This window comes from Procambarus clarkii, chromosome 53, assembly GCF_040958095.1.
Source record: "Procambarus clarkii isolate CNS0578487 chromosome 53, FALCON_Pclarkii_2.0, whole genome shotgun sequence".
Taxonomy (NCBI): domain Eukaryota; kingdom Metazoa; phylum Arthropoda; class Malacostraca; order Decapoda; family Cambaridae; genus Procambarus; species Procambarus clarkii.
The window spans coordinates 20,283,168-20,308,095 of NC_091202.1; the positions used below are offsets into that span (position 1 = coordinate 20,283,168).

Consider the following 24,928-nt stretch of genomic DNA (forward strand, 5'->3'; position numbering starts at 1 on the left):
CATACATAGATAAGCACCTAAATTATTGGGATTATCTCAAAGCTCTCCAAATATACTCACTTGAAAGGAGACGAGAGAGAGATCAAATAATATTCACGTGGAAAATGCTGAAGGGCCAGGTCCCAAATCTACACAGTAAAATAACAACTTACAGGAGTGAACGTCATGGAAGAAAATGCAGAATAGAACCAGTGAAGAGCAGGGAGTGCCATAGGCACAATCAGAGAACTCTGTTTAAACATCAGAGGTTCACGGTTTTTCAACATCCTCCCAGCAAGTATAAGAAATATTGCTAGAACAACCATGGACATCTTCAAGAGAAAACTAGATAGTTTTCTTCAAGAAGTACCGAATCAACTTTGCTGTGGTAGTTGGTATTGTTCTGCCATCAGAACAATAACAAACTCTGTTTTCAGACAACACACAGCTCCTCTGTTTAAATCCCCAAACATGCTAAACATTAACTCCACACATTATCTTGTGCCATTTACACGTACAAAACTTTGTTCCTAAATGCAATTCCTGATCTGAAACTCTTCCTTGACAAATGTAATAGGACCCATAATCACCAAACCAGAAATAAATATACTGTATCTCTGATATTCCCAGAGTCAAACTAAACCTGTGTAAACACTTTATGCAAATAAAGGCACCTAGTCTATGGAACTCACTCCCTAATGAATTTAAAAGCTGTCCAATTATGCCTTATTCAAAAAAGTGTAAAACCAAAATGTATCTAATTTTATCCACATAGTTTCCTACTAGTGCTTCAAAATCGCACTATATCTTGTGCTACCTACTCCCCCAATATATGTGCCGAAGCCATACAACTTTACCATTGTAATCACTGCTATCGTCTTATACTGTCTCATGATTGTTGTGTTGAATGCAAATTTTTACTACAATGGGTCTAGAATTAATCCTCAAATTATGCTACAATGTATCTGTTGACAATTCTCGATTTTTACTGTAATGTACCCATTAATTTTCTTCAAATTTTCTTACTGTGTATCTCTTAACATTCCTCAAGTTTTTCTACAAATTACCTACTTAAAATTATCTGTTAGATTAATAGTATAGTACAGTATTTATAAGCATTAAATCACATCACATGTAAACAGGGGCTTTAGCTCTTAATAACACTATATTTTCCTTTACACTTCACTATCATTTTGATTAAATAACAAAATACTAAATACAATACTAAAAGATTATAAAAAAAAAATATTTGTTATTTAATTTTTCTTCTCGTCTGTTCAAATGTTTGACATTTCCAAATGACAATATTAGGCTGTTGGGTTTCTTCTTTTGAAGAAGAAACCTTCATTTTTGTTGGGTTTCGTGTATACCAAATAGTTCACAATTGGCTGTTGAAATATTTAAGGATTGTTGCCAAAGGCATTATAACTGTCTGGTGTAAAAGCAACCCAAAGGAATGAAACCCTGCCAAACTGAAAATCAGAACACTTAATGCCATTAAAAGTCAACTAGAAGCATGTTATTGAATGGCTACAGGTATTTGAGGCATAATGTGAAGGTACAGTTTCATGTTAGTCACTACCTCTGGATGCTGGACTATTTTAGCTTACATTCCCTCATGTAAGTAACTTGGCCATACTGAACAAATGCATTTTTAGAGTGATGAGTTGAGTGTATTCATGCACTTTAGAAGGAAGGAAGAGGAAAGGAAAGCAAAGATAATGGACAAATGTAATAAGTGTGTGTAACAAAGCGGTGAAGTGTGAGGAGGCATGCGTTGTGTGTGAACAGTGTATACGTGGTAAGGGAAGAGGGCTGTTTTGAGTTCACTGGTTAGGAGTGATGTAATGTTTGACATTTTTTAAATTAAATCTTGCAGAAAATATTTTATAGGTAGTGATATGAAGTGATTGGATGCAGCTGTGGATGTTTGATAATGCAGGTCACACTCCAGTACTAAAGGCCATATTGCATAATTGTTTCCTTTCATAGTACTGTAAGCCTAGAGTTCAGGTCAAGTACATCAAGTGTCCAGTATTCAAAAAGTATTTACAGAGCTCAGTACATTGCATCTTAATCTATGTCAGAAATTTTTTGGTATCTGACATTCTACAATATAATGTTCAAAAGAATGCATGTTTTTTCATTTATAAAGTTGAGATTATTTACATGTAAAAACAGCTTGCTCTGTATAGATAAAGAAAGCTTCGGCCTTTGTCGTAATGTTTTTGATTGAGCCTACTTTTCTTCCTCGACTTCAAACCAGCACTCGCCTTACACATGCCTGACCCCCCCCCCCCCCCTCTCTTTGTATAAACTCTTCACTCCTTTAAATGGAACTTCTTCCTTCATCATATATGCACTGAGTTTTACTTACAGTTCCATCACCAGTTACTCTACCTGAAACCGCTTCAAGTTCATAAATGTGGTATACTCCTTTAACTTGTAACAACTGTCTCGCCTATCCTCACTGTGAATAGTAATACACACAGCCTTGTCCCCTCCATAAAATAAATCTTCACTGTGATATACTTATGCTTTACAGGTGCTAGAACCTACAGGCAAGAAGATCCAAGAAGTGATTGCCTTTCGTGAATCTAAACGTCAATCCCCATTCTTCAACCACTTATCTGCCATCTCGGAATCTATCCCCGGTCTATCGTGGGTAGCGGTTACCCCTGCTCCAGCACCTTATGTGAAGGAGATGGGAGATTCAGCGGTGTTCTATACTAACAGAGTTCTCAAGGAATATAGGTAAGTTTAATGGAGTAGTTTTGTAGTAGCGTTAAGCAACAGTTCTTGTGATATACTTGTTCTATGGGGAACACCATTCTTAACGGGTACATTTTGTCAGATCACTTTTATTTCTTAGCAGTCCCAATCTCTTCCATATCCTTCCAGCATAAATCACAATGAAGAAATTAATCATTTTCATTATTAGCCATATTTTGTATTTGCAATATCAATTAGTATATAGTAATTCTCTCTCTACAGTACAAAACAATTAGCAAAAGTAATCAAAGATGATAATTTGACAACAAAAATTAAAGAAAATTTCAAATATATTTTTGAATTGCAAATAATAAACAGTAATCAGATTTGTTAAAATTGTATAGCTTTAACAAGAGCCATGAACCTCATGCTGAGAACTAAATGAGAATCTCAGGAACAAAACATGTAAATTTTGCTCATATTCTGCCATGCTAACAAATGTAGATTTATTCTCTCTGCTTTATCAAAATACCCATAACAGGACTGAAGGCACATTCAATCAAGTATTGTACGTGGTCAGAAATGACAGAGGTGCTGACCTCTGCCATTTCTAACCAAATTAGCTATGGTGGCCTATGCTGGGCCACCATAGCTAATTTGTTGTATGGGACAGTTTCACATCATTATTATTTTGCAAGTCCATCAACTCATTGATCTGATCAGTCTGCTGTATATCCAGACACTTGTTATTTTTGCAATTAAAAAGAAATGACTGAGTAATCCAATATGGATAGTTCACTCATTTCTGATCAATAAATCTGTTGTTAAACTTGATCAACAGCTTGGAAACACGCTCTTGAGAAATTATTTCAACTTTTTCTATTTGCATATACTGTATTTAGTCATTACCCAACAAAATAAATATTTTGTGCAACTAAATATTTTTTACTTCTTCAGAAAATATAACTGTAATAGGGTCTTGTAGTACAGTTGGCTTTGTTCTTGACTTACAATTGAGGAGCGAGGGTTCAATTCCTTGCTGCGATAGAAATAGTTGGGCATGTTTCTTTTAACCTAATGCCTCTGTTCACTGTCATGTCATGATCATGACACGAGCAAGGCTTGTGGAATAAAACTTTCCCCTCATAAATTAATGAGCTACCTGGCCTCAAAATATTCAGTGGTAATATGTCTAAGGAAGAGTGAAAGTCTTAAATATAATCCACCAGTTTACTGGGGCAAACTTATCTACATGGCACTGCTTCTTACATACACAAATCTCTCTATATATAATGTACTTATAACCAGTAAGTAAGTAAACCAGTAAGTAGTAACTAAGTAATTGTAACTTATCCACCGCTGCCCACTGGATGGGGGCAGTGTGCAGGATAAACATATCAATTGTGACACTAGCTCTCCACATATGTCAGTTGCTTAATTTAGAAACTGTACTTGTGGTCGATCTCGAACCCATTGTTGATGTGACGACTTATACTGAATTTTGTAACTAGCTCATCAAGATTGTAACTTGCTTAGCTAAATGAATTGTGGGGTTCAGTCCCTGAGCCCATTATGTGCCTCTGTAACACTTTCCACTACCGCCCACAAGATGGGTATGGGTGCATAATAAATGAACTAAACTAAACTAACTCATAACCAAATAATAATGAAGTAAAGTCACACAATGTACAAGTCATAGCAGCTAGATGTCACTTAGCAAAAATAACCTAATAACATTGGTTCATTAATCAACCCAAGACTGGCTGAAAGGATGTGAACATGGTGGGGTAGTGACGTTACATAGCCAGAGTGAGGGGTATAATTTCTCAGCATGAACATCAATAATACAAGGCGGTGAACTATCTCTTTGCCATCAGATAAAACTAAGTCCCAACTGGACTGGCAAATGGCAACATATAAAATCTCTCTTCAGATAGTCAAGAGTCCACAATGACTGGAAATATGACAGTCAAGAAACTCTCTACGGAAGCTGAAGTCCACAATGACTTGACAAATGTCAGTCAATTACCGTATTTGCCGGCATATAAGATGCGCTTTTTATATTTTTAAATGTATAAAAAAAATTGCCCTGCGCCTAATGCAGCCGTATTACGGATGTGAGAGAGTGGCATAGACTAGGGAGCCTGACGAGTATACTGGTTAAGTTCGCTAGGCACAAAAATCGTTTCTAATAATAAAATATTCAAAACAAGCCAAATTATTACAGTACTGTAAATTGTGTTACTAATAATATAATACTGTATGGAAAACAAGCTGAGTTATCACAGTCTGTTAACACAAACTAACAAAAAATTGCTTACGATATATGTAGGCAATTATGAAGGAAGCTTACATCATCTTGCCACCTTACCCAGTATACATATCCCACACCTGATGTATGTCATACATTATTCAATGACTGTATTACATTTAAGAAACATTTCTTCATTATCTGAATGAAAAATGCTCCTAGAAATTTGAGAGAAATGTTAAACTTTCATCCTCCTGTCAGCCATTTGCAATGAATGAATAACAACAAAACCAGAGCACTGTGATGGTGCGCCACCACCAAGTGCGCCACCCTCGTGGCCTGATGTGGCAACACTCGACATCACAGCCAGAAATACAAGTTTCACATCATGTATAGCAATTCTCTTGCCCAAAATATAGACAACTATACAGCTGATTTTAGAGGAGGTACAAGTTGGGGTACAAAAACCACTTTAAAATATCTTTCAATAAATGTATGATGAAACATACTAAAATAGATGTTTTTCTACAAAATATCCTTGTAAATTAGGGGTGCGGCCAATGCGAGGGGGCGACTTTTACACGGTAAATACTGTAGATCATGAAGGGCTAGTGAAAGACTTGTGCAAGGATATATGCAATGGGAATAACTGGTAAAGTAGGACGGTGGATACTCAATTTCCTGTTGACAGTCAATCAAATAAAATCTAGTCCAAGTGCAATTAAAAGCTCTGTACCTCAGGGTTCAGTCCTTGCACCACTGCTTCCCCTTATTCCCATATCAGATATAGACAAAAATACAAGTCACAGCTTTGTGTCATCCTTTGCAGATGACACAAAAATTAGCATGAAAATTACCTCTGCTGAAGACATTGAAAAATTACAAGCGGATATTAATTGTGTTTTTTGACTGGGAAGCAGAAAATAACATGATGTTTAACAGTGATAAATTCCAGGCAGTCGGGTATGGTAAAAATGAGAACTTAAACAAAATACAGGGGTACAAAACACAATCAAATCTGCTCATAGTAGGAAAGCAACATGTTAAGGATTTGGGAATAATGATGTCTGACAACCTAAAGTTTAGGGAGCATAACCAAGCAAATATTGCTTCAGCCAGAAAAATGATCGGATGGATTACGAGAACTTTCAAATCCAGGGATTCCATCACAATGGTTGTACTATTCAAATCACTTGCGCTGTCCCATCTTGAGTACTGCTCAGTACTCACTTCCTCCTTCAGAGCAGGAGAGAGATTGCTGAAATAGAGGGAGTACAGAGAACATATACGGCATGCATAGACATGATAAAGGACCTAAATTATTGAGATCATCTCAAAGCTCTCCAAATGTACTCACTAGAAAGGAGATGAGAGAAATATCAAATAATATACACAGGAAAATACTGGAGGGCCAGGTTCCAAATCTACACAGTAAAATAACAACGTACTGGAGTGAACGACATGGAAGAAAATGCAGAATAGAACCAGTGAAGAGCAGAGGTGCCATGGGCACAATCAGAGAACACTGTATGAACATCAGAGGTCCACGGTTATTCAACATCCTCCCAGCGAGCATAAGAAATAGTGCAGGAACAACCGTGGACATCTTCAAGAAAAAACTAGATTGATTTCTAAAAGAAGTGCCGGATCAAACGGGCTGTGGTGAGTCTGTGGGTCTGCGAGCCACTCCAAGCAACAGCCTGTTGGACCAAGCTCTCACAAGTCAAGCCTGGCCTTGGGTCAGGCTTGGGGAGTAGAACAACTCCCAGAACCCCATCAAGCAGGTATCAAGCAAGCAGGTTGGAGGTGTTTATCAATTTCTCTCTCGAACACTGAGGGGGGTTAACCCGTTATGCCCCTTATGTGTAGTGGAAGCATGATGAACAGTCTCGAGCCTCTGCTGTTAATAGAGTTCTCTCTGAGTACCTCTGCTTTTCAACAGGGGTATTCTGCATATCCTGCCATGCCTTCTGGTCTCATGTGGTGTTATTTAAGTGTGCAGGTTAGGGACCAGCCCCTCTAATATTTTCTACATGTAAATTATTATGTATCTCTCCCGCCTGCGCTCAAGAGAATACAGATTTAGGCATTTTGTGGGTCCCAATAGGTTAGATGTTTTACCGAGTGGATTCTAGCAGTTTTTTTTTTTTTTTTTTTTTTTTTTTTTTTTTTTTTTATTATTTTCTACCACAGACGTGGCCACACATTTACAATGCTAACCAGCATATATACATTTTCTTCTGTCCTCCATGGACAGGGTTAGAGAAGTGTTAAACATACAGTTCAAGGGTTTATTGAACACTCAACCACAGAAGGTGATTCGGTGCTTTTGAAATGCTAAGCTAACCTACATACGTAAATACAAAGATACACAGATTTACGTACGCCCTACATAAAGTATTAGATGTGTCTTTTACATAGTGTCATTAATGTACATTCACAAAGGTGAAATGTAATTCTGATCAGCTTCCATATTTGCTTTATACCCATACATATACATACACACACACACATACACATACATATATACACACATACATGCATTCACATACATTTGTCTCATTTACCCTGACAGGGTGAGGTAGCTGATAAAGAAACTAGTGTGCAATTAAGCACTTAATCACTGAAGGTGATGAAGGTGCTTTTACAAGCTCAGGTTATATAGTTACATCACATACATACATTGTATGATTGATACATTACATGGTCAATTTTGGATACAAGTCCAATATATCATCAAGTGTTCCAGTACTCATATAGTAACTACAGAGTTCAGCATACCTTAGCCCAGGAGGGCGAAAGTCAGTCAGTATGGGACATTCTACAATATAATGTTCAAGAGAGTGCATGTTTTCTCTTTCACAAAGTTGACACATTGTGTACTCGACATTTGGGTTTTGAGAAAGCTGCCAGATACGTCTATATCCCAGGCGTATTCTGGCCACTATAACATCACATTGCCGGGTTCTTGTTCTATTAGTCCCATATGTGAATGTCTCCTCACGATATCTATCATAATATTTAATGCTACAACTTTCAGGTCTTTGAGAATTTGTTAGGTCGGTGAGATTTTCATTAGATATTTGTTTAAGTATTCTCTTTGTCACTGCTAATGAAACACCCATATCAATTTCTACCACTGGTTTTCTGCAAGCTGACTTAGCAAGCATATCAACAGTGTCATGCCTTGAGATGCCAACATGTGATGGTATCCATAGGAATTTAATCTCAAATCTGTTTTCTTTGGCAGCTAAAACATTCATTCGAATATCACTGACTATTTTCTGGGTGTCACTACTATGTGCGTTCAATGCCAATGCCAACTCAAAATGCCTAAATCTGTATTCTAGCAGTAAAGGCTCTCTACACGCTCTCCAGGTCAGCAATTTCTCCAGCTTTGAAATGGGCTGTCATTGTGTAACAGTTATCCAACCTGTCATTTTTCTTGCAGTTGTGACGGCTACTTTGTGGTTTTTAACCACTGCACAGAACGCATTAAGGCACCCGATCAGGGGGTGTGCAGAGCACCATATGGCATTGTTAGGTATAGGGAGCAATTCAAAACTCCCGTAGCTACATGGGGCTCACATCCTGTGCCTCAGGACTCCAGTAAACAGATGCTATCTTGAAAAAAAAATCGCTAGCATGCATACTAACTGTGAGAGCCTCAGTACTGAGAGAACGACCAAAGTTGGTGCATACAGGATCTGCTCACAGCAATGCTGCGCATCTAGGGCCATAGCACCACTTAATAATAATGAATAAAATAGGTAACTGTAATTATTTTGCATTGATAGTGTCATAGATGATCCTGACTGTGATAAAGATTATGTTCAATGTTCAGATATCAGTGAACACAATGTTAATTATGATATTCACAGCATGAGGTAGAGACACAGCACCCAGCCATTGTTTCCTGCATCTGTGCATCTTGAAACAACCTCATGTTCCTTTGCAATACTGGGGTACCTCGTTTTAAGAATTTAATGTTCCTGGAGACGGTTCTTAAACCGAAGCGAATTTCCCCATAAAAAAATAATGGTAAATGAATTAATCCATTCCTGACTCCCCAAAAACTTCTCTTCAAAGTAAATTTTATACCTAATTCACCCAAATCTTCACTACAAAAGTATGTTCAAGTTATTACTTAACCCTTGCTGATGACTCCTGTTGGCATATGGAAGATTATGAGGAGTGGGGAGGAGTAGAGGTGTTACTGTTTGGAAGGGAAGTCCCCCTTCCATTATAACATCAGGCAGTGAAGATTTCTCTGGAGCGCGCACTGGCACATTTTGCCTGCATACCACTAGGTCCTGATTGTGGCTCACCGCTTGATTTTCTCACTTTTCTCACAAGGAAACGTTCTGTTGAAAATTGTTTTTCCCTTCTCCGTTTGGGAAACGAAAAGAACACCGTTTGGTTGATCTAAGAATGTAATATACGTGTCACTATATATGAGCCCCATATTTTTTAGAACACGTTTAACTATATATATTCCATAAATTACACACTTGAATAATATTACTACAAAAAACTAGATTTAAAACCATTCACAGACATTAAAATAATTACATAAAAAAATGTATTTGGGGGCAGCCCCTGCCACACTGACTGTCGGCCGCTAGGCTGACCTTGCATTCTTGTTCCGTGTGTAAACTATCAACACGCGGTTTTTGTGGTTCATTATGGTGCAGAAAAATTGTAGATAGTTATATATAACATAAAAGGAGGTGGGAGGAAAGACATAGCGGGGATTGGGGAGCTGAGAGATTAATCTCGTGTGCCCTATAAGCCAGTCTGTGATAGTCAGCCCACCCACCCGCCTTTTTTTTTTTTTTCTTAGGCTATATTTAAATGTTTTTTTTAATGTTTTCATCACTCTTTGTGTTTTGAAATGAAAATAATTAAATTTGGAAAGATTTTGATATTAACTTTACCTGACCATTTATAAAAACAACAAAAGTATGTCCTTAACAGTTGCACTATGAAGTTTTTACCAAAAACAGATGTGCAGTGCAGGGGTTAAGGGCAGCAGGGCTCTTATTAAGAATGTTATAGTGTATTACAACTTTATCGTCATAATTCACATCATATTAGAAACAAACGATCACACAATGTGTTTCTTTCGTTTCCAGGGAGAAAGACAAGATACATGTTGAATGGGTACAGAACTGGAACAATGTCTTCAAGGAGCTACAAGAGTATGTCAAGAAACACCATACAACTGGATTATCATGGAACACTCGGGGAGGCAACGCCATGGCCAACCTCAAGCCTGCACCAGCCAACTGTGGTGTTCCCCCTCCCCCACCACGTATGTTGAACACTGTCTTTTATTCATTCTTTAAATATCCATCTCCAGTAGGAATTGATTCGGCCCAATCAGTTGTGTTTTAGCTCAACATTTTGTGATACTGTATGATCATTTTGAGCAATCTGTTTCTATCATCTATGAAAACTAGACATACTGACCACAAAATATGCATCGATTGCATGATACTGTATGGCTTAGGCTGAGAAAAAAGTGATAGGATCTTAGAGGCTGTAGAGTGGTTCGAGTCACCTCATTGCTCCAATTGATTTTCTCGTTAATATATTTCACGTTAGTGTGATTTTTCTGGGGGAAGCCCCTTGGGCTCCCTAAAGCTACTACAATGATGCAATGCCATACTACTTGGTGCCATCAATCACAGAGCTCTTTATTCTTAGAGGGGGGCCACAAGCCAGAAATGTGGCCCCCTCAGAGACACAGGGAGCAGTGGCACTATGAAAACCTTTTATGTAAAGTTATTCATGTCTTCCACCACCAAGGAAAGGCACCTAGAAAGCAAAACAAAACAGACTACTGCTTGTTTAAAAATGAGACTGGCACCCTCAAAACTCCCCAAAGAACTACTATAAACTATGTAAAGAAATGGTAAAAAATTTGTGAAACTAGCATGAGCTAGTTTGCTCCATCTCCACCCGTCCTCATTTTGGGGGAGGAGGAAGGCAGGCCTGGTCAGCCGGCTGTTCCACCACCAGTTCTTAATCTGATTGTAACAAACTAGGCTGTTGTAAGAATTATCCAGAGTGGTTTATCGACAAAAGAGAATGGGAAGCTGAGCCGCATGGTGACCTGACCCCCAGGGGGATTCGCGGTGGAAATAACCGACGCGTTGTTCATAACTGCGTATAATGAACCATCCTATAGTATTCAGTAAATTAGAGAAAATTAGCCTTTATTCATTTTGCATTAAAATTGTATTGTATAATAGTACTGGATACAATATCAAGAGTATTCTAATTATTGAGTTTAAGTCACCATCAGTGACGTCACGAATCGGATCTAACTTTTAAGGCGGAGTGACCGGCGGTCATAGGTCAGCAGGGTTGACATGTCTAATATTTCTCAAAGTTTTATTAACCATTTTGGGGATCGGGAACAGCTCTGCCGTTAGATGTTTGTAATTTAATTCAGTAAAATAATTCAACCAGTCTGGATCAATTAAGTACAACAGAGTTTAATTGTTATAACTTAAACCTGGCTAGTAACTTGGTAAAACTTTGACTAGGCGGAAGGATACAAGGTTCTAGTCTGGGCTAGGCCAGACGAGGACAAATCAGTGTGAATACGGGAGCAGCTGGGAGAGGTCAACCATCTTACCTCTCCCCAAACCAGCACAACATCTTAGCTGGAAAACATAGAGGTATAGTTGCTATGGTTATGTATAGAAATAGTCTTCTCATTTGCCACTCAGGTCAAGTAGGGAGTGTTAAAGTAATAGGGAGTGAACATATTTAGATTTTGTTTTAGTTTTCTTTTAATAAATTAAATTTGTTATTAATTTGCATTTTATTGTTTCCATGTGTTTTATGTGTATACTTGTCCTGGTCACGTGGTCCACACGAGGCAGAGTTGCATTGGGCGCCGATTCTAACATCGAATCGGAATTATCATTACCGTGTAATTTATTCCACACTCAAGGTCATCGTTTATAGTGGGGATCAAGCCCCTAGGTTGATTAATTAGCGTGATCGATCCAGACCTCGATCATTGCTCTTGTATTACTGGTCTGGTGGTGGCAGCAGAGGTGACTCTAGGGTTTTGTTCAGAGCTTAGGTCACGTCATACTGGGTGTAGAATCCTAAGTCGGTCAATCGTCTTAGGACCACGTGGCGTGGAGTTGGCTTTGTTAAAAGTTTTGGAGTCCCTTGGTAGAGAACAAAGAGTAAGAATACGGGTAGAGGGAGTAGAAAGAAGGAAGTAAAGACAGAGGGAACCCGAACCCGTGTTACAATGGTGCACAGCGGTGGTTTCAACAATTTTGTTTGAAATTGTTGAAAGGCTCACGCGTCTAGCCGTTCGAACACGTGCGCGGATGCTAAGGAGACAGCCGCGGGCCAGGATTAGCAGTGCGCCCCACAAGTGCGTTTGAGTGGGGATTGGCGAATCTTGGGTCATGCGGGCTGATATGATTAAGGTTAGTTAGTAAGATTAGGCTGTTAAAATAGATTTATTGAAAAGGAGACCGCTCCGAGTTGATTGGACTGGGTACCATACTCGACCCATTGCAATTAATTCAGAGGTGTTGGGAGCCACCATACTCTCAACAGCAGTTCCTTGAGGGCTGTCGGGGGCGGATATATCTGTGGGACGCCAGTAGATAGTCCGAGGGCGTTATTAGACGACCCAAAACGCTAAGGAAAAACGTAATCCGTGAAGGGCGTTGCGGCCTCCGAGGGACGGACTAGTAAACTACCTAGCAGCGATTCAACAACTAAGTGATCGCACACTTAGTGGAGGTTGAGTCGTCCCTAGTCATAATTGTTGCTGAAAGCTGCGTGTCGCTCTGTTGGAACCTAGATGGTGTGGCCTCTAGGCTAGGTGTGGTACGGCGAGCCGGTAGGAACAATTATAAGTTTAAGTCGAGTGCATTTTTGAATTAAGTATACTTAAATTTATAAAGTAATTTCCGTTTATTTGCGTTGTTCTAGATTAATTTTTTCCCCTAAATTCAATCCCCGGTTAAAATTTTTCCCAAGTGTTTAGCGTTTTCTTGCATATTAGGCTAAGTGCGTACGTTAAGTTTTGTTATTCCCTGTTCTATTAGTCTAAGTCAGAGGCGTTGTTGCTAGAGTGTAGTTAATCCTCTGGACTTAGGGCTATATGTCGGTCACGATAGATAAGTGAAGGAGTTTAAGGGATAGTAAGTTGCGTGTAAATGTTATTTGTCCGTGGAATATTTCTAAGTATTTTGGGATAAGTTTTCGGCTAAGTCAATGTCGGAAAGTCGTTAACTGTAATTAATTTGTATTCGTGGGTCACGTGTATGATCTGGGCGTCATTAGGATTCCCCAGTCGATGCGCGTGATATTTTCTAGTTGTTACCAGTAAGACGGTAAAATTGTGTTTGTAGACTTAGAATTCTGTTTTCAGTAGAAACGTAGGTGGAAAATTTTCTAAGTCCAGCTTGGGCTAGAATCTGACTTTTTGGCGGAAATTCTAATTTTCAGGTTTCGTGTATATCCTAGAGTCAGTATTACTCTCTAGTGCGCGCAAGGGACGTAATTCTGTTCGTAAAGCATTAAACAGTGATAATTACATTTTTGCCGAATTTAGTTATTTTTTCGAGAAAATCGTGTCGTAATTTTGTCAGAGTCCATTTGAGGTGAAAATCTCGGATTTTGACGAAAAATCGAATTAGTGAGTGTTGAAACCGCCCGAAGTGTCAGTATTGTTCTGTATACAACGTCAGTAGTGAATAATAACGTATTTATATCTGGGAACGAGAAACCCAAATTTTTGTGAATTAAAGGAGTTTTGTGATATTTGGGGTGATAGAATATTTTTCCCTCGGAGTCAGGAAAATTGGCAGAGTCCAGCAATTGAGTAAAAACGCAGTTTTTGATAAAAATTCAATTTTTAGTAAGCATTTATAGGTCCTGGGTGTCTATATTAATCGCTAGAGCGGTTTATTAACGTAAAACTAGTTATTTTTCCTTCAGAACAAAAATTTTGATTTTTCAGCGTTTAAGCGAAAAAGCGCGGGACTTAGTTTTTTCAGCGCAGCTGGTCCCGCTCCATCAGTCATCAGTGGCCACGCTGCTCACTTCAAGTGCGCTTAGTATTCAAATTCAGTAAATATTCTTTATTAATCCATCACGAGTGCTGCGCGTTAGTTGCGTTATCAGTTAAATTGTTTTATATAAATTAGATTCTTTAATTTTTTTAACGTAAAGGGACTTAGGTTTCAGCAATAGAACTGCGGGATATTTCACGGTCAGACACGAGTGCGGGGCAGACACTCATTCATTGGATTCACTTCAGCGATTCTCTCGATAAATCGGTGTATTTCCTACTTTGGGAATTTAGTAGTTTTCTCTTAGAAAAGAGTTGTGATTTTTTTTATTTGTATAAGATCACGGTTGTAGTGAGTCCGGGTCGAGGGTGTACTAAAGGGTAGTTTAGAAGAGACGTGGCACACCAGGAATCACAGAAAATGTTTAACCCAGATAATGACCAGGCAGTGGGGACCAGTGGGAGTGGAAGTGGAAGTGTAGAGGACAGCACCTCTTCCGACACCACTGGGGACCACCTAGGTACACCTCATCCGTCACTACAACAACCCCAACCCCATCCTCAATTCCCATACCAACCCCATCCTCAATTCCCATACCAACCCCATCCTCAGTTCCCATACCAACCCTTCCCCCAACCCCAGGCCACTCCATACCCATTCCAACCCCAGGCCACCCCATACCCATACCAACCCCAGGCCACCCCATACCCATACCAACCCCAGGCCACCCCATACCCATACCCATTCCAACCCCAGGCCACCCCATACCCATACCCATACCCATTCCAGCCCCAGGCCACCCCATACCCACCCCAACCCCAATCCACACCCCAGCCTGAGGTCACCCACACCATACCTCAACCCCAACCTCCATCCACACCCCAACCCCAGGCCACCCACACCATACCTCAACCCCAACCTCAATCCACACCCCAACCCGAGGCCACCCACACCATACCTCAACCCCAACCCCAGGCCGCCACAGCCTTAGACAGGCAGATGAGCACGGAGACGCCGGGCACTCAGTTGTCGCCATACGTAGAGGCGTTAAGTAAAGGCGAGGGAGCCAAGCCGAGGAACTGTGGCGCGGGTTCATCAGGCGGGAAGCAGCCCTCAGCTGCAAGTTCGAGCCACCCTGCGCGGGGTACCAACAGAGATCCGCGGAGGTGTTACTCCTGCTGGAAGCGCGGGCATATACAGAGGGATTGCGAAGTCACTCCTACGAAAGCATGAAAGCAGGCTCCTAGTGATGGTAGGCCTACTTTTGAGGTGAAAGTGGAAGGTGTGAGATTGACAGCTTTTGTTGATACAGGAAGCCAGGCAACAGTAATTAAAAAGTCAGCCTTCAGCAATTTTAAGTTTGCACGTCTTCAACGTTGCGCAAAGACATTAACAGCAGTCAATGGGGAAAAGATTGAGATCGTAGGTCAAGGTACAGTTAATTTTGAGATTGATGGGGAATTGCAGCCTCACACATGTACGATCGTAGAGAACCTTGATTTTCCTGGTCACATCTTAATGGGAACTGATTTTCTGTCGCGATTTGATTATTCCTTGTCTGCTCAAAAAGGGGCTAGGAACTGCAGGTTGCAGTTGGGACAGACTTCCTACCCAGTGGAGATGATCGACCATCCCCCAGTTGTAGCTTCAATTAAGAGGAAGCTGAAATATAATGCGCACTATCCAAAATTGATTTTTAAGTCTCTTCCAGACACAGTTAAGAGGTCATGCGCCTTGCATGCATTGACCAAACAGAGTTGCCCACCACATTCTGTTAAATTTATTAAAGTAGCCGTGGGACGTCACATACAACCAGGTACCACCCTTCAGGTGGCTGGGAGATGTGATAGTTTATTAATTCCTCATCACTTAGTTGTAGTGCTCGATAAAGGTGCACTCATTCCAGTTGTCAATCTTTCACATAAGACTTTTCGCTTCAGGGCAGGTGATAGGGTATCTCAGGGAACCATGGTGGAGGACACAGAAATCTTTCACCATGAGTCAGCTGAGACGCCAGCCGTCACTGCACAATGTAGTGCACTGAATATGTTGAATACTAAAACACCATCCAAAGTACAATACGAGACGAGAAATGTTGCACAGAATGTTGAGGAAGTGGAAAAATTAATTTCAGCACTTGATTTGCAACATGTTGCACAGGCAGATAGGAAGGCACTGAGAGGAGTTTTACGAAAATTCCCGAAATTGTTTGCGACAGAGGATGACCAGATTGGTCTCCTTGATAAGATCGAGCACACCATTCCAACTGGTGACCATTTGCCTGTGTACACAAGACAGTGGAGGTTGCCGGAACAGGCAAAGAACATTATCAGGGAGGAGTGCCAGAAAATGTTGAGACAGGGCGTAATAGAGCCTAGTACGTCACCATGGCTCTCTCCTGTTGTGCTAGTTCGGAAACCGGACGGTAGTTATCGTTTCTGTGTTGACTACCGGAAGGTGAACGAACTAACTAAGGGTGATGTGTATCCGTTGCCCCGAATACAGGAGATAATAGATCAATTTGGTGCTGCTAAGTATTTCTCAACTCTTGACGCAAAATCGGCGTATTGGGCGATTCCGGTGGCAGAACAAGATAGGGAAAAAACAGCATTCTCGGATGGTAGGCACACTTATCAATTCCGTAGGATGCCGTTTGGTTTGAAGACAGCGCCTTCGTCGTTTCAGAGGGCCATCAACTTTATCCTTAGTCCGGTACTGGGTAGGCATTCTTTAGCGTACCTGGATGATGTTGTGATATATTCCAGGACGTTTGAGGAACACCTACAGGACTTGACTGAGACTTTGAAGTTGTTAGATCAGGCAGGTTTCAGGCTGAATGTTCAGAAGTGCACCTTGGCGGCTCAGAAATTCAAATTTCTGGGGTTCCAGGTGTGCCCAGACGGTATCCGACCTGACCCAGATTCTTGCCGCGCCATTGCTGACATGCCTACCCCAAGGACAGCAAAGGACGTGCGTAGGTTTTTGGGGGCGGCCGGATATTTTCGTCGTCACATTGAAGGTTTCGCTGGCATTTCAGCACCCCTGACTGATCTGACAAAGAAAAATGCGAAGTTTGTGTGGAAATCTGAACATGACGAGGCCTATCGCAAACTGAAAGACCAACTAATCACGACACCGGTATTGGCTATTCCTGATTTTGAGAAAGAGTGGGAAGTGCACACTGACGCCAGCGGTATTGCTATTGGCGGGTGCTTAATTCAGCGAGACGCAGATAATTTACCCCATCCAGTAGCCTATTTCAGTAGGAAGGTCAAAGGACCTGAAGTTCGTTATTCAGCTACGGATCGGGAGGCACTGGCAGTAGTAGAATCAGTTAGGTATTTCGAGCCTTACCTATTTCAGCGGCATTTTGTAATCTACACAGACCATCGAGCGTTAACACATATATTTAAAAAGCGAACGAAATGCCCACGAATGTCACGCTGGTCTCACGAACTTTCGGCCCACTCATTCCAGATCTTGTACAAGCCTGGTCCAGCACATGTTGTGCCAGATACGCTAAGTAGAAATATAGCGGCAGTTCAAATTAATGAAAACATTGAAACCATTCCATCAGATAAAATGAGAGAATACCAGATGAACGAGCCTAGATGGAAAGAGATTATTGAGTATTTAGAGGGAGGAAAATACCCCAAAAAGAAAAAGAATTTACCTATTCATGATTTTGAGATGAAACAGGGCGTCCTGTATTATGTTAATAGCCAGAATGATAGGGCAGTATTTCAGCTAGTTATTCCGGACGCGTTGCGGTCATCAGCGTTAAAGCTTGCGCATGCTTCAAAAATTGCAGGGCATCCGGGGATCTTTAAAACGCACTTAAAAGCAAAGTCTCTATTTTATTTTCCAGGATTACTTTCTGAGGTAATCAATTTCGTGAAGTCGTGCCCTCGTTGCCAGAGGAGGAAAGGTACCCTTAAGGTACAAGCCCCACTTCAGGAATTTCCTGAAATTCGTGAACCGTTAGATCGTGTGGGGGCCGATCTGATTGATTTACACCACAGTCATGCGGGTAACAGATACGTGCTGGTGCTAGTTGACCATCTGTCTAGATACACTACACTAGTTGCATTACCTCAGAAGGATTCTCGTACGGTTGCAGATGCGTTCTTGCGTAGGTTCGTTACTGTATTCGGACCTCCTAAAGTTTTAGTCTCTGACCGGGGTCAAGAATTCAATGGGAATATATTTAGAGAAGTTTGTAAGATTTTAGAGACAACTTCGGCTTTTACAACAGCCTACCACCCACAAGCAAACGGAATGACGGAACGGACTAATCGTTCAGTCAAGGATATGCTTGCAATCCTTGCTGAACATGATGCAAACACCTGGGATGAACACCTACCCTATGTTCAGTTCGCCTTGAATACTGCCATCCACCAATCAATTAACACCCAACCACTTCATTTGTTTACTGGTAATTCATGCAATTTCCCGTCAGGTCTGCTTAACAGACATAATGTTGCATACGGGGAGGACTATCCTTCAGAGGTCCTTGGAAAAATGAGAAATGCATGGAATGTTGCAGCTGAAGCGTCCAAGAAGGCACGGACTCGGTATGCTCATTTTTATGACAAGAAAGTGCGCCCTCTTGAGTTGAAGGAAGGAAGCCTCGTATTGAGAGTGAATGAGGCTGCGCCCGCCAATCAGAGCAGGAAACTAGCTCCGAGGTGGCGAGGACCCTATAGAGTAATTAAAAGGGCGGGGCCGGTTAATCTTGTTATAAAAGGAGTGTTCGAGGACCAGGTGGAAAGGACAATTCACGTAAATAAATTGAAACATTATCATGCTAGAGAGGAATTAGAACTGCCTTCAGCGGGTCTAGTTCCTGACTCAGCAGTGCTGACTCATGGCTTCACCGACGAGTCAGAAGATGAGGATGACCCTCTGTCATCGCTCATCAGTAGTCAGGTGCAGTCTCGCCACCCTATGGTGACGAGATCTCGCGCTGTACAGTAAAGTAACTTCCTTAGTTAGTATAATTTAGTATTGATTAGATTTTCCTGTAAAGGCAATGAGATGTACTATGTCTATACTTAACTCAGGTAGCAACTTTTACCGTGCTCTGGGGTTCCACCTCCACCAAACCCAGAGTATATCTATGCTTCCGCTGTGTTGTGTCTGTCTGTTCCCAGGTCTGATTGGTACACCGACCCAGTTGTTCCAGCCACACGTGAACCCTTGTCTGTAAAGACCGAGGGGGGAGGCACGTTACACAAGCCCTCCCCCCACCAGACCCAGTAACCCATACATCAGTTACTGTGGGGAGGAGTGACTGTCCAAGAGTCACCCGGCCGACGCCTCACGTCACTAACGAGGTTGTCAGGGCCAGCGAGCTGTCCACATTATAGCAGTCACCGGAGGTGCCATACAACGCCGGGGTAGCTGTCTCGAGATCACCAATACCCACCTGCTGCGTCATCAAGACTGCAGTCATTCCAGCAGTGTTGGAGGAGAGGTCAAGAAATGGAAAGCACGTAGCAGTACTCAAGAGTTTCGCCGGAAGATTAATGATTACGTCATCTGAAGTAACAAGGAAGCAGAAGTAAGGCGGTCACAGGTGGAAGGCACGGTTTCCCTACAGAGTACCGGGACTCGCCAATAGAAGGTCGCAAAATTGTCTCCTTTGGCCTAAAGTCGGCGGTACGAGGGTATACACAGTTGGTGTTTACGGCCTAGTAACCTGGTGACATCAAGAAACGCCTGAGATGACGTGAGCAATGATGGAAGACGAGATTCACCTGTTCTGCAAACAAGCAACCCGCCTCTACGACCTTCTGACACCACTCCTGCTAAGAGACACCGTTGGTACATCCAGTCCTGCTCTGCTGTGGTCATCTGCGACAAGTTTAACATCAAGACTACCGTGTGAACTGTGATTGATACGAAGGCGTGTGGACTGTCGAGAGCAAGATTAATGGCCGAAGTAACAGTATTCTACAGCTGTCACTTGGCACTCCGCTCTACTACACTCTGTCGTCATTCAGGAGTACCGGATGGGAGTACAAGAGGACCAGGTATTGATGTCTACACATGAGAAGAAGCAAGATCGACACCGTCATCGTCAGCGACTACATTCAGCATCCAGCAGCATCGATTTTTTTTTCGATTACTCAATATGAACAATTGATACAAACAACAAAGTTGGCTCTGAACATCTGTGTAAAGAACATCTGGACACTTTTGTGTAAATGTTGAAAAACAGATTTAGAATCAATACTTTTTAAATGTTGAAAAACAGATTTAAAATAATTCTGGTATATATGAAAATTTTACGCTATAAATTGGTCAGTAATCAAAATCGAAGCCCCTGTGTAATTGTCTCAGCCCAGAACAAACGGTTATGGAAAATTATGTTGTGCTATTTTTTCAGAATGTTTGAACACAGGAGAGGCGGACCAATATAAACATTGACACTTCTAGTGAGTGAGAACACTTGGCTGTACAGTCAGCTGAAACCTGTGATATAGTATAGGAATTTTTTTATATTTTTTTAGATAGATGTAATAAACGTTAGGTGTGTTCCTTAACATGTCAAGGTTGACATTGATGGGGAGTGGTTAGTACACGGATGAGTACTTGATAGTTCCGTAGTACGCTCCCGGATGACTGAAAGTTCAGTCTGATGATATAACGTTAATGTTTATGTTTGAGCACGGTGTGGCCGGCTCTAGAGGACACATGGACTTGGCTAGTGAAGAGCCAAGAGAGTTTAATAGCTAGTTTTTGATGGTAGAGTAGGGACATGTTATTTAGCTATGTCAGTAAGGATAGGATGTATGTTTCCTGATATTAGAAGATTGCTGTCAGTTGACAGCTGAGAAATTTATGAATTTAAACATGTTGATGTTGGACTATTATTTGTCAAATTTTATTAGTTAGGTTAGCTTTTGTTTGTGGCATGAGTTGAATTGTGGGTTTGGATACTAAACCTCGTGAATTTTAACAAATTAACAAGGTTTACTAAGTGCTTGTGCGGGGGGGTTGTAACAAACTAGGCTGTTGTAAGAATTATCCAGAGTGGTTTATCGACAAAAGAGAATGGGAAGCTGAGCCGCATGGTGACCTGACCCCCAGGGGGATTCGCGGTGGAAATAACCGACGCGTTGTTCATAACTGCGTATAATGAACCATCCTATAGTATTCAGTAAATTAGAGAAAATTAGCCTTTATTCATTTTGCATTAAAATTGTATTGTATAATAGTACTGGATACAATATCAAGAGTATTCTAATTATTGAGTTTAAGTCACCATCAGTGACGTCACGAATCGGATCTAACTTTTAAGGCGGAGTGACCGGCGGTCATAGGTCAGCAGGGTTGACATGTCTAATATTTCTCAAAGTTTTATTAACCATTTTGGGGATCGGGAACAGCTCTGCCGTTAGATGTTTGTAATTTAATTCAGTAAAATAATTCAACCAGTCTGGATCAATTAAGTACAACAGAGTTTAATTGTTATAACTTAAACCTGGCTAGTAACTTGGTAAAACTTTGACTAGGCGGAAGGATACAAGGTTCTAGTCTGGGCTAGGCCAGACGAGGACAAATCAGTGTGAATACGGGAGCAGCTGGGAGAGGTCAACCATCTTACCTCTCCCCAAACCAGCACAACATCTTAGCTGGAAAACATAGAGGTATAGTTGCTATGGTTATGTATAGAAATAGTCTTCTCATTTGCCACTCAGGTCAAGTAGGGAGTGTTAAAGTAATAGGGAGTGAACATATTTAGATTTTGTTTTAGTTTTCTTTTAATAAATTAAATTTGTTATTAATTTGCATTTTATTGTTTCCATGTGTTTTATGTGTATACTTGTCCTGGTCACGTGGTCCACACGAGGCAGAGTTGCATTGGGCGCCGATTCTAACATCGAATCGGAATTATCATTACCGTGTAATTTATTCCACACTCAAGGTCATCGTTTATAGTGGGGATCAAGCCCCTAGGTTGATTAATTAGCGTGATCGATCCAGACCTCGATCATTGCTCTTGTATTACTGGTCTGGTGGTGGCAGCAGAGGTGACTCTAGGGTTTTGTTCAGAGCTTAGGTCACGTCATACTGGGTGTAGAATCCTAAGTCGGTCAATCGTCTTAGGACCACGTGGCGTGGAGTTGGCTTTGTTAAAAGTTTTGGAGTCCCTTGGTAGAGAACAAAGAGTAAGAATACGGGTAGAGGGAGTAGAAAGAAGGAAGTAAAGACAGAGGGAACCCGAACCCGTGTTACATGATGTATCCAGGACCTATGTCACCCACTCCAGTTGCTCTGGCTCCAGTCTCCTGTTTTCTGTAAGTGGTGTTTGCCTTTGACTGTTCTTGTGCACATTTGTGTAGTGTGTGAGCCAAGAGTTTAGTGTGCTTGGAGCTACATGTACTCAGGGTTCCCTTACCTGGGTGCTCATTAACCTCCGTGCTGCACGGCTTTTATTGTGACATTCTGGTGGTGCGCTGAAATTGAAGTGCTCCCAACAAATATTTATTTTCTTTGTATATTGTTAAAAATCCCTTCCCTGAGTGTGTACATGTAAAAAGAAAAATATAAAAAAACACTTACTTTGGCTGTGGTGATGTGGAGAAGATGCGGAGGAGTGACGTCACCAGAACGTGTTCGTCCATGTAGGAAGCTCCCGGAGGCGGTCGTGCGGGCGATTCAAGACTCGCGAGTTGCTACAAATGTGTTCATTCATTTTTTCAGTGCATTTTCAATGCTCTCTAATTACTTTTTTTTATTGTATCTGATGCATATTTGTGTTCTTTACAATATGTACTCAGTAGAACATTCATAATGTTCCAAGGAACTGTGATACACTGTCACTAATGTGTCCACAAAAAAATGTTTATTGGCACAATATTACTTGTTCAATATTAAATTTATTTTCACTATGTATACACACACACACACTATTTACACAGTCGTACACTGTATTACACACTCAGTACTCAATACTAAGGAAGTGAGTTATAATCAAAGAAGCAGTCCATGGTGCACAGCGTGACTTTGCACTCGACTCGATGCACCATCAAGGTCAAGCCTGGTCTCGGGCCGGACTTGGGGAGTAGAAGAACTCCCAGAACCCCATCAAGTAGGTACCAGGTACACACAGATTTTCGCTTGCTGTTTTTTCATTGTGTGCTTGCAAACAATGCACTCACGTACACCTTTGGCTTTAGTTCCTGTAGGTGGTATGTAGCCAAGCTTGTGAAGTGTAAGGTAGATTTGAAAAGATCTAGGAAAAGATCAGTGACAAGATTCTGTCCTGGTACAAAGTAATCGCAAATTTTTTGTATGATATCACTGAACGCTTTTGGCACTTTCCAATGTCAATAATTTCGATCAACATTTGCAATGTTTTCAAAGTGTAGGCACTGTAGAAATATCAGAAACCTGTCTCATGACATGTACGTGTTGAACCCTGGGCTTGGAATAGCGTTATCCTTGTTCCAATAATCCTGTATTACATGTTTCACGGAATGTTTCATAAGCAGATACAGAGCTAACAACACATACAGTTCAGCCACAGTGGTGTCCTACCATCGTGTCATATGTGAAGCAGGTAATAAGCCACATCCAATAAGTCGTAGTTGCAATGTATACCTGTTGGGTTTTGCCAACAAGATGTTGCATGAATGGCTCATCAAAATAAGCCATAAAATATTCACTTTCACTCCTACCTTCACCTGTATATGGGAAAGTGGGTGCAACACTAACATCAGTATCATCAAATTGTGGTTTGTTTGGTACAAAATTATCACAGTCCTCCCTCGCAAATTTACCCATGCTCCTTATACTGGCACCACCATAACTATGGTATAGTAACACCACTATGGTAGCCACTAACACTGTTCATCTATGCTACTTGTATCAGAAGCAGCATCACTGAACCCAGAAAACAATTCATCTATAGTATCACTTTCTTCAAAAATTGGAGATGACACAGATGGTAATAATAATGGCGAGGTCGATGGCCTGGGAGGCTGCAGCGTACTTGGCACTCACCCTGTACTGGATACGCTCGCTGTATCATCCTCATCCGTGCTGTATCACTTGTATCTGACACTTGTGTTAGGTCTTTGTCGTTCCTTGCTTCATCAGTATCACTAAACTTATCAACTTCAAACAATAAGATCTGAATATCATCATCAGAGAATCATCTTTCGACACTGTCTGACAGGGGATTGGGAGTCAGAGGCCCTTGCGCCAGCCATGGTTGCTCATTCAGAACTGAGCCAACTCATGTCCCTATTGCATGCTGGAAATTTTTGTCATGATGGCTGCCACTCACTGGAGGTCTCAGGCAGTCATCTTGTACCCAACCTGCTGTGCGTGTGTTTTGAATCTTGCGATATCCTAACATCGCTTAAAGGGTCGGGTGGCACACCGCTCATACCCTGTGTTAAGTCAGGTGGTGCAGTGGTTATGTGCTGCCCTTGCAATGTCAGGGTTGTCTTCTCTGGTGTGTTTAGGATGCACTCCCTTAGGGAGTCTCCTCGCTTGTGGTGACCCTCACCCTTAAAGTAAGAAAGTTTTGACTATCTGTCTTTCTTCGGGTTGAGAGTGCTTATTGCGGTTGGAAGCACTGTGGTTCGTGTGACCTACCCAGTGTGTTGAAGTGGGCCTCCAGCCTTTATGTCTGGTTGGTGCTATGATTTGTCCTGGTTGCTCGTTCTCCTTGGTTTGGTCCTAGGGTGCTTCAGGCTTTCACTTCTGTCCCTTTTTGTTTTCATTTGCTCTTTCTGCTTGGAAGCTTTTCTGCTTTACTGTGCCTTGTTAGGTTCCATCTAGGGTTGTCTGTGGTTAACCTCCTTGTTGCTCCCTAGACCTTTCTGTTGACTTCAGGGGGCCAGGGGTGCCTGTTCAGTCATACAGAAGTTACCAGCATAGCATTCCCAGTGCCTGGCTTCCTGCA

The 24,928-nt window shown here is 41.3% G+C and overlaps 1 protein-coding gene across 9 annotated transcripts in view; it reads left to right on the forward strand.

Moving 5' to 3' along the window:
• Positions 1 to 24,928, forward strand: part of LOC123767091 (adenylyl cyclase-associated protein 1) — a 148,868-nt gene that overhangs the window by 95,359 nt on the left and 28,581 nt on the right. For all 9 annotated transcript variants that reach the window (XM_069304757.1, XM_069304756.1, XM_045756592.2 and 6 more), the window contains 2 exons: positions 2,525 to 2,733; positions 10,078 to 10,256. In XM_069304757.1, the coding sequence (XP_069160858.1) occupies positions 2,525 to 2,733; positions 10,078 to 10,256 (388 nt within the window). The remainder of the gene's footprint in view (positions 1 to 2,524; positions 2,734 to 10,077; positions 10,257 to 24,928) is intronic.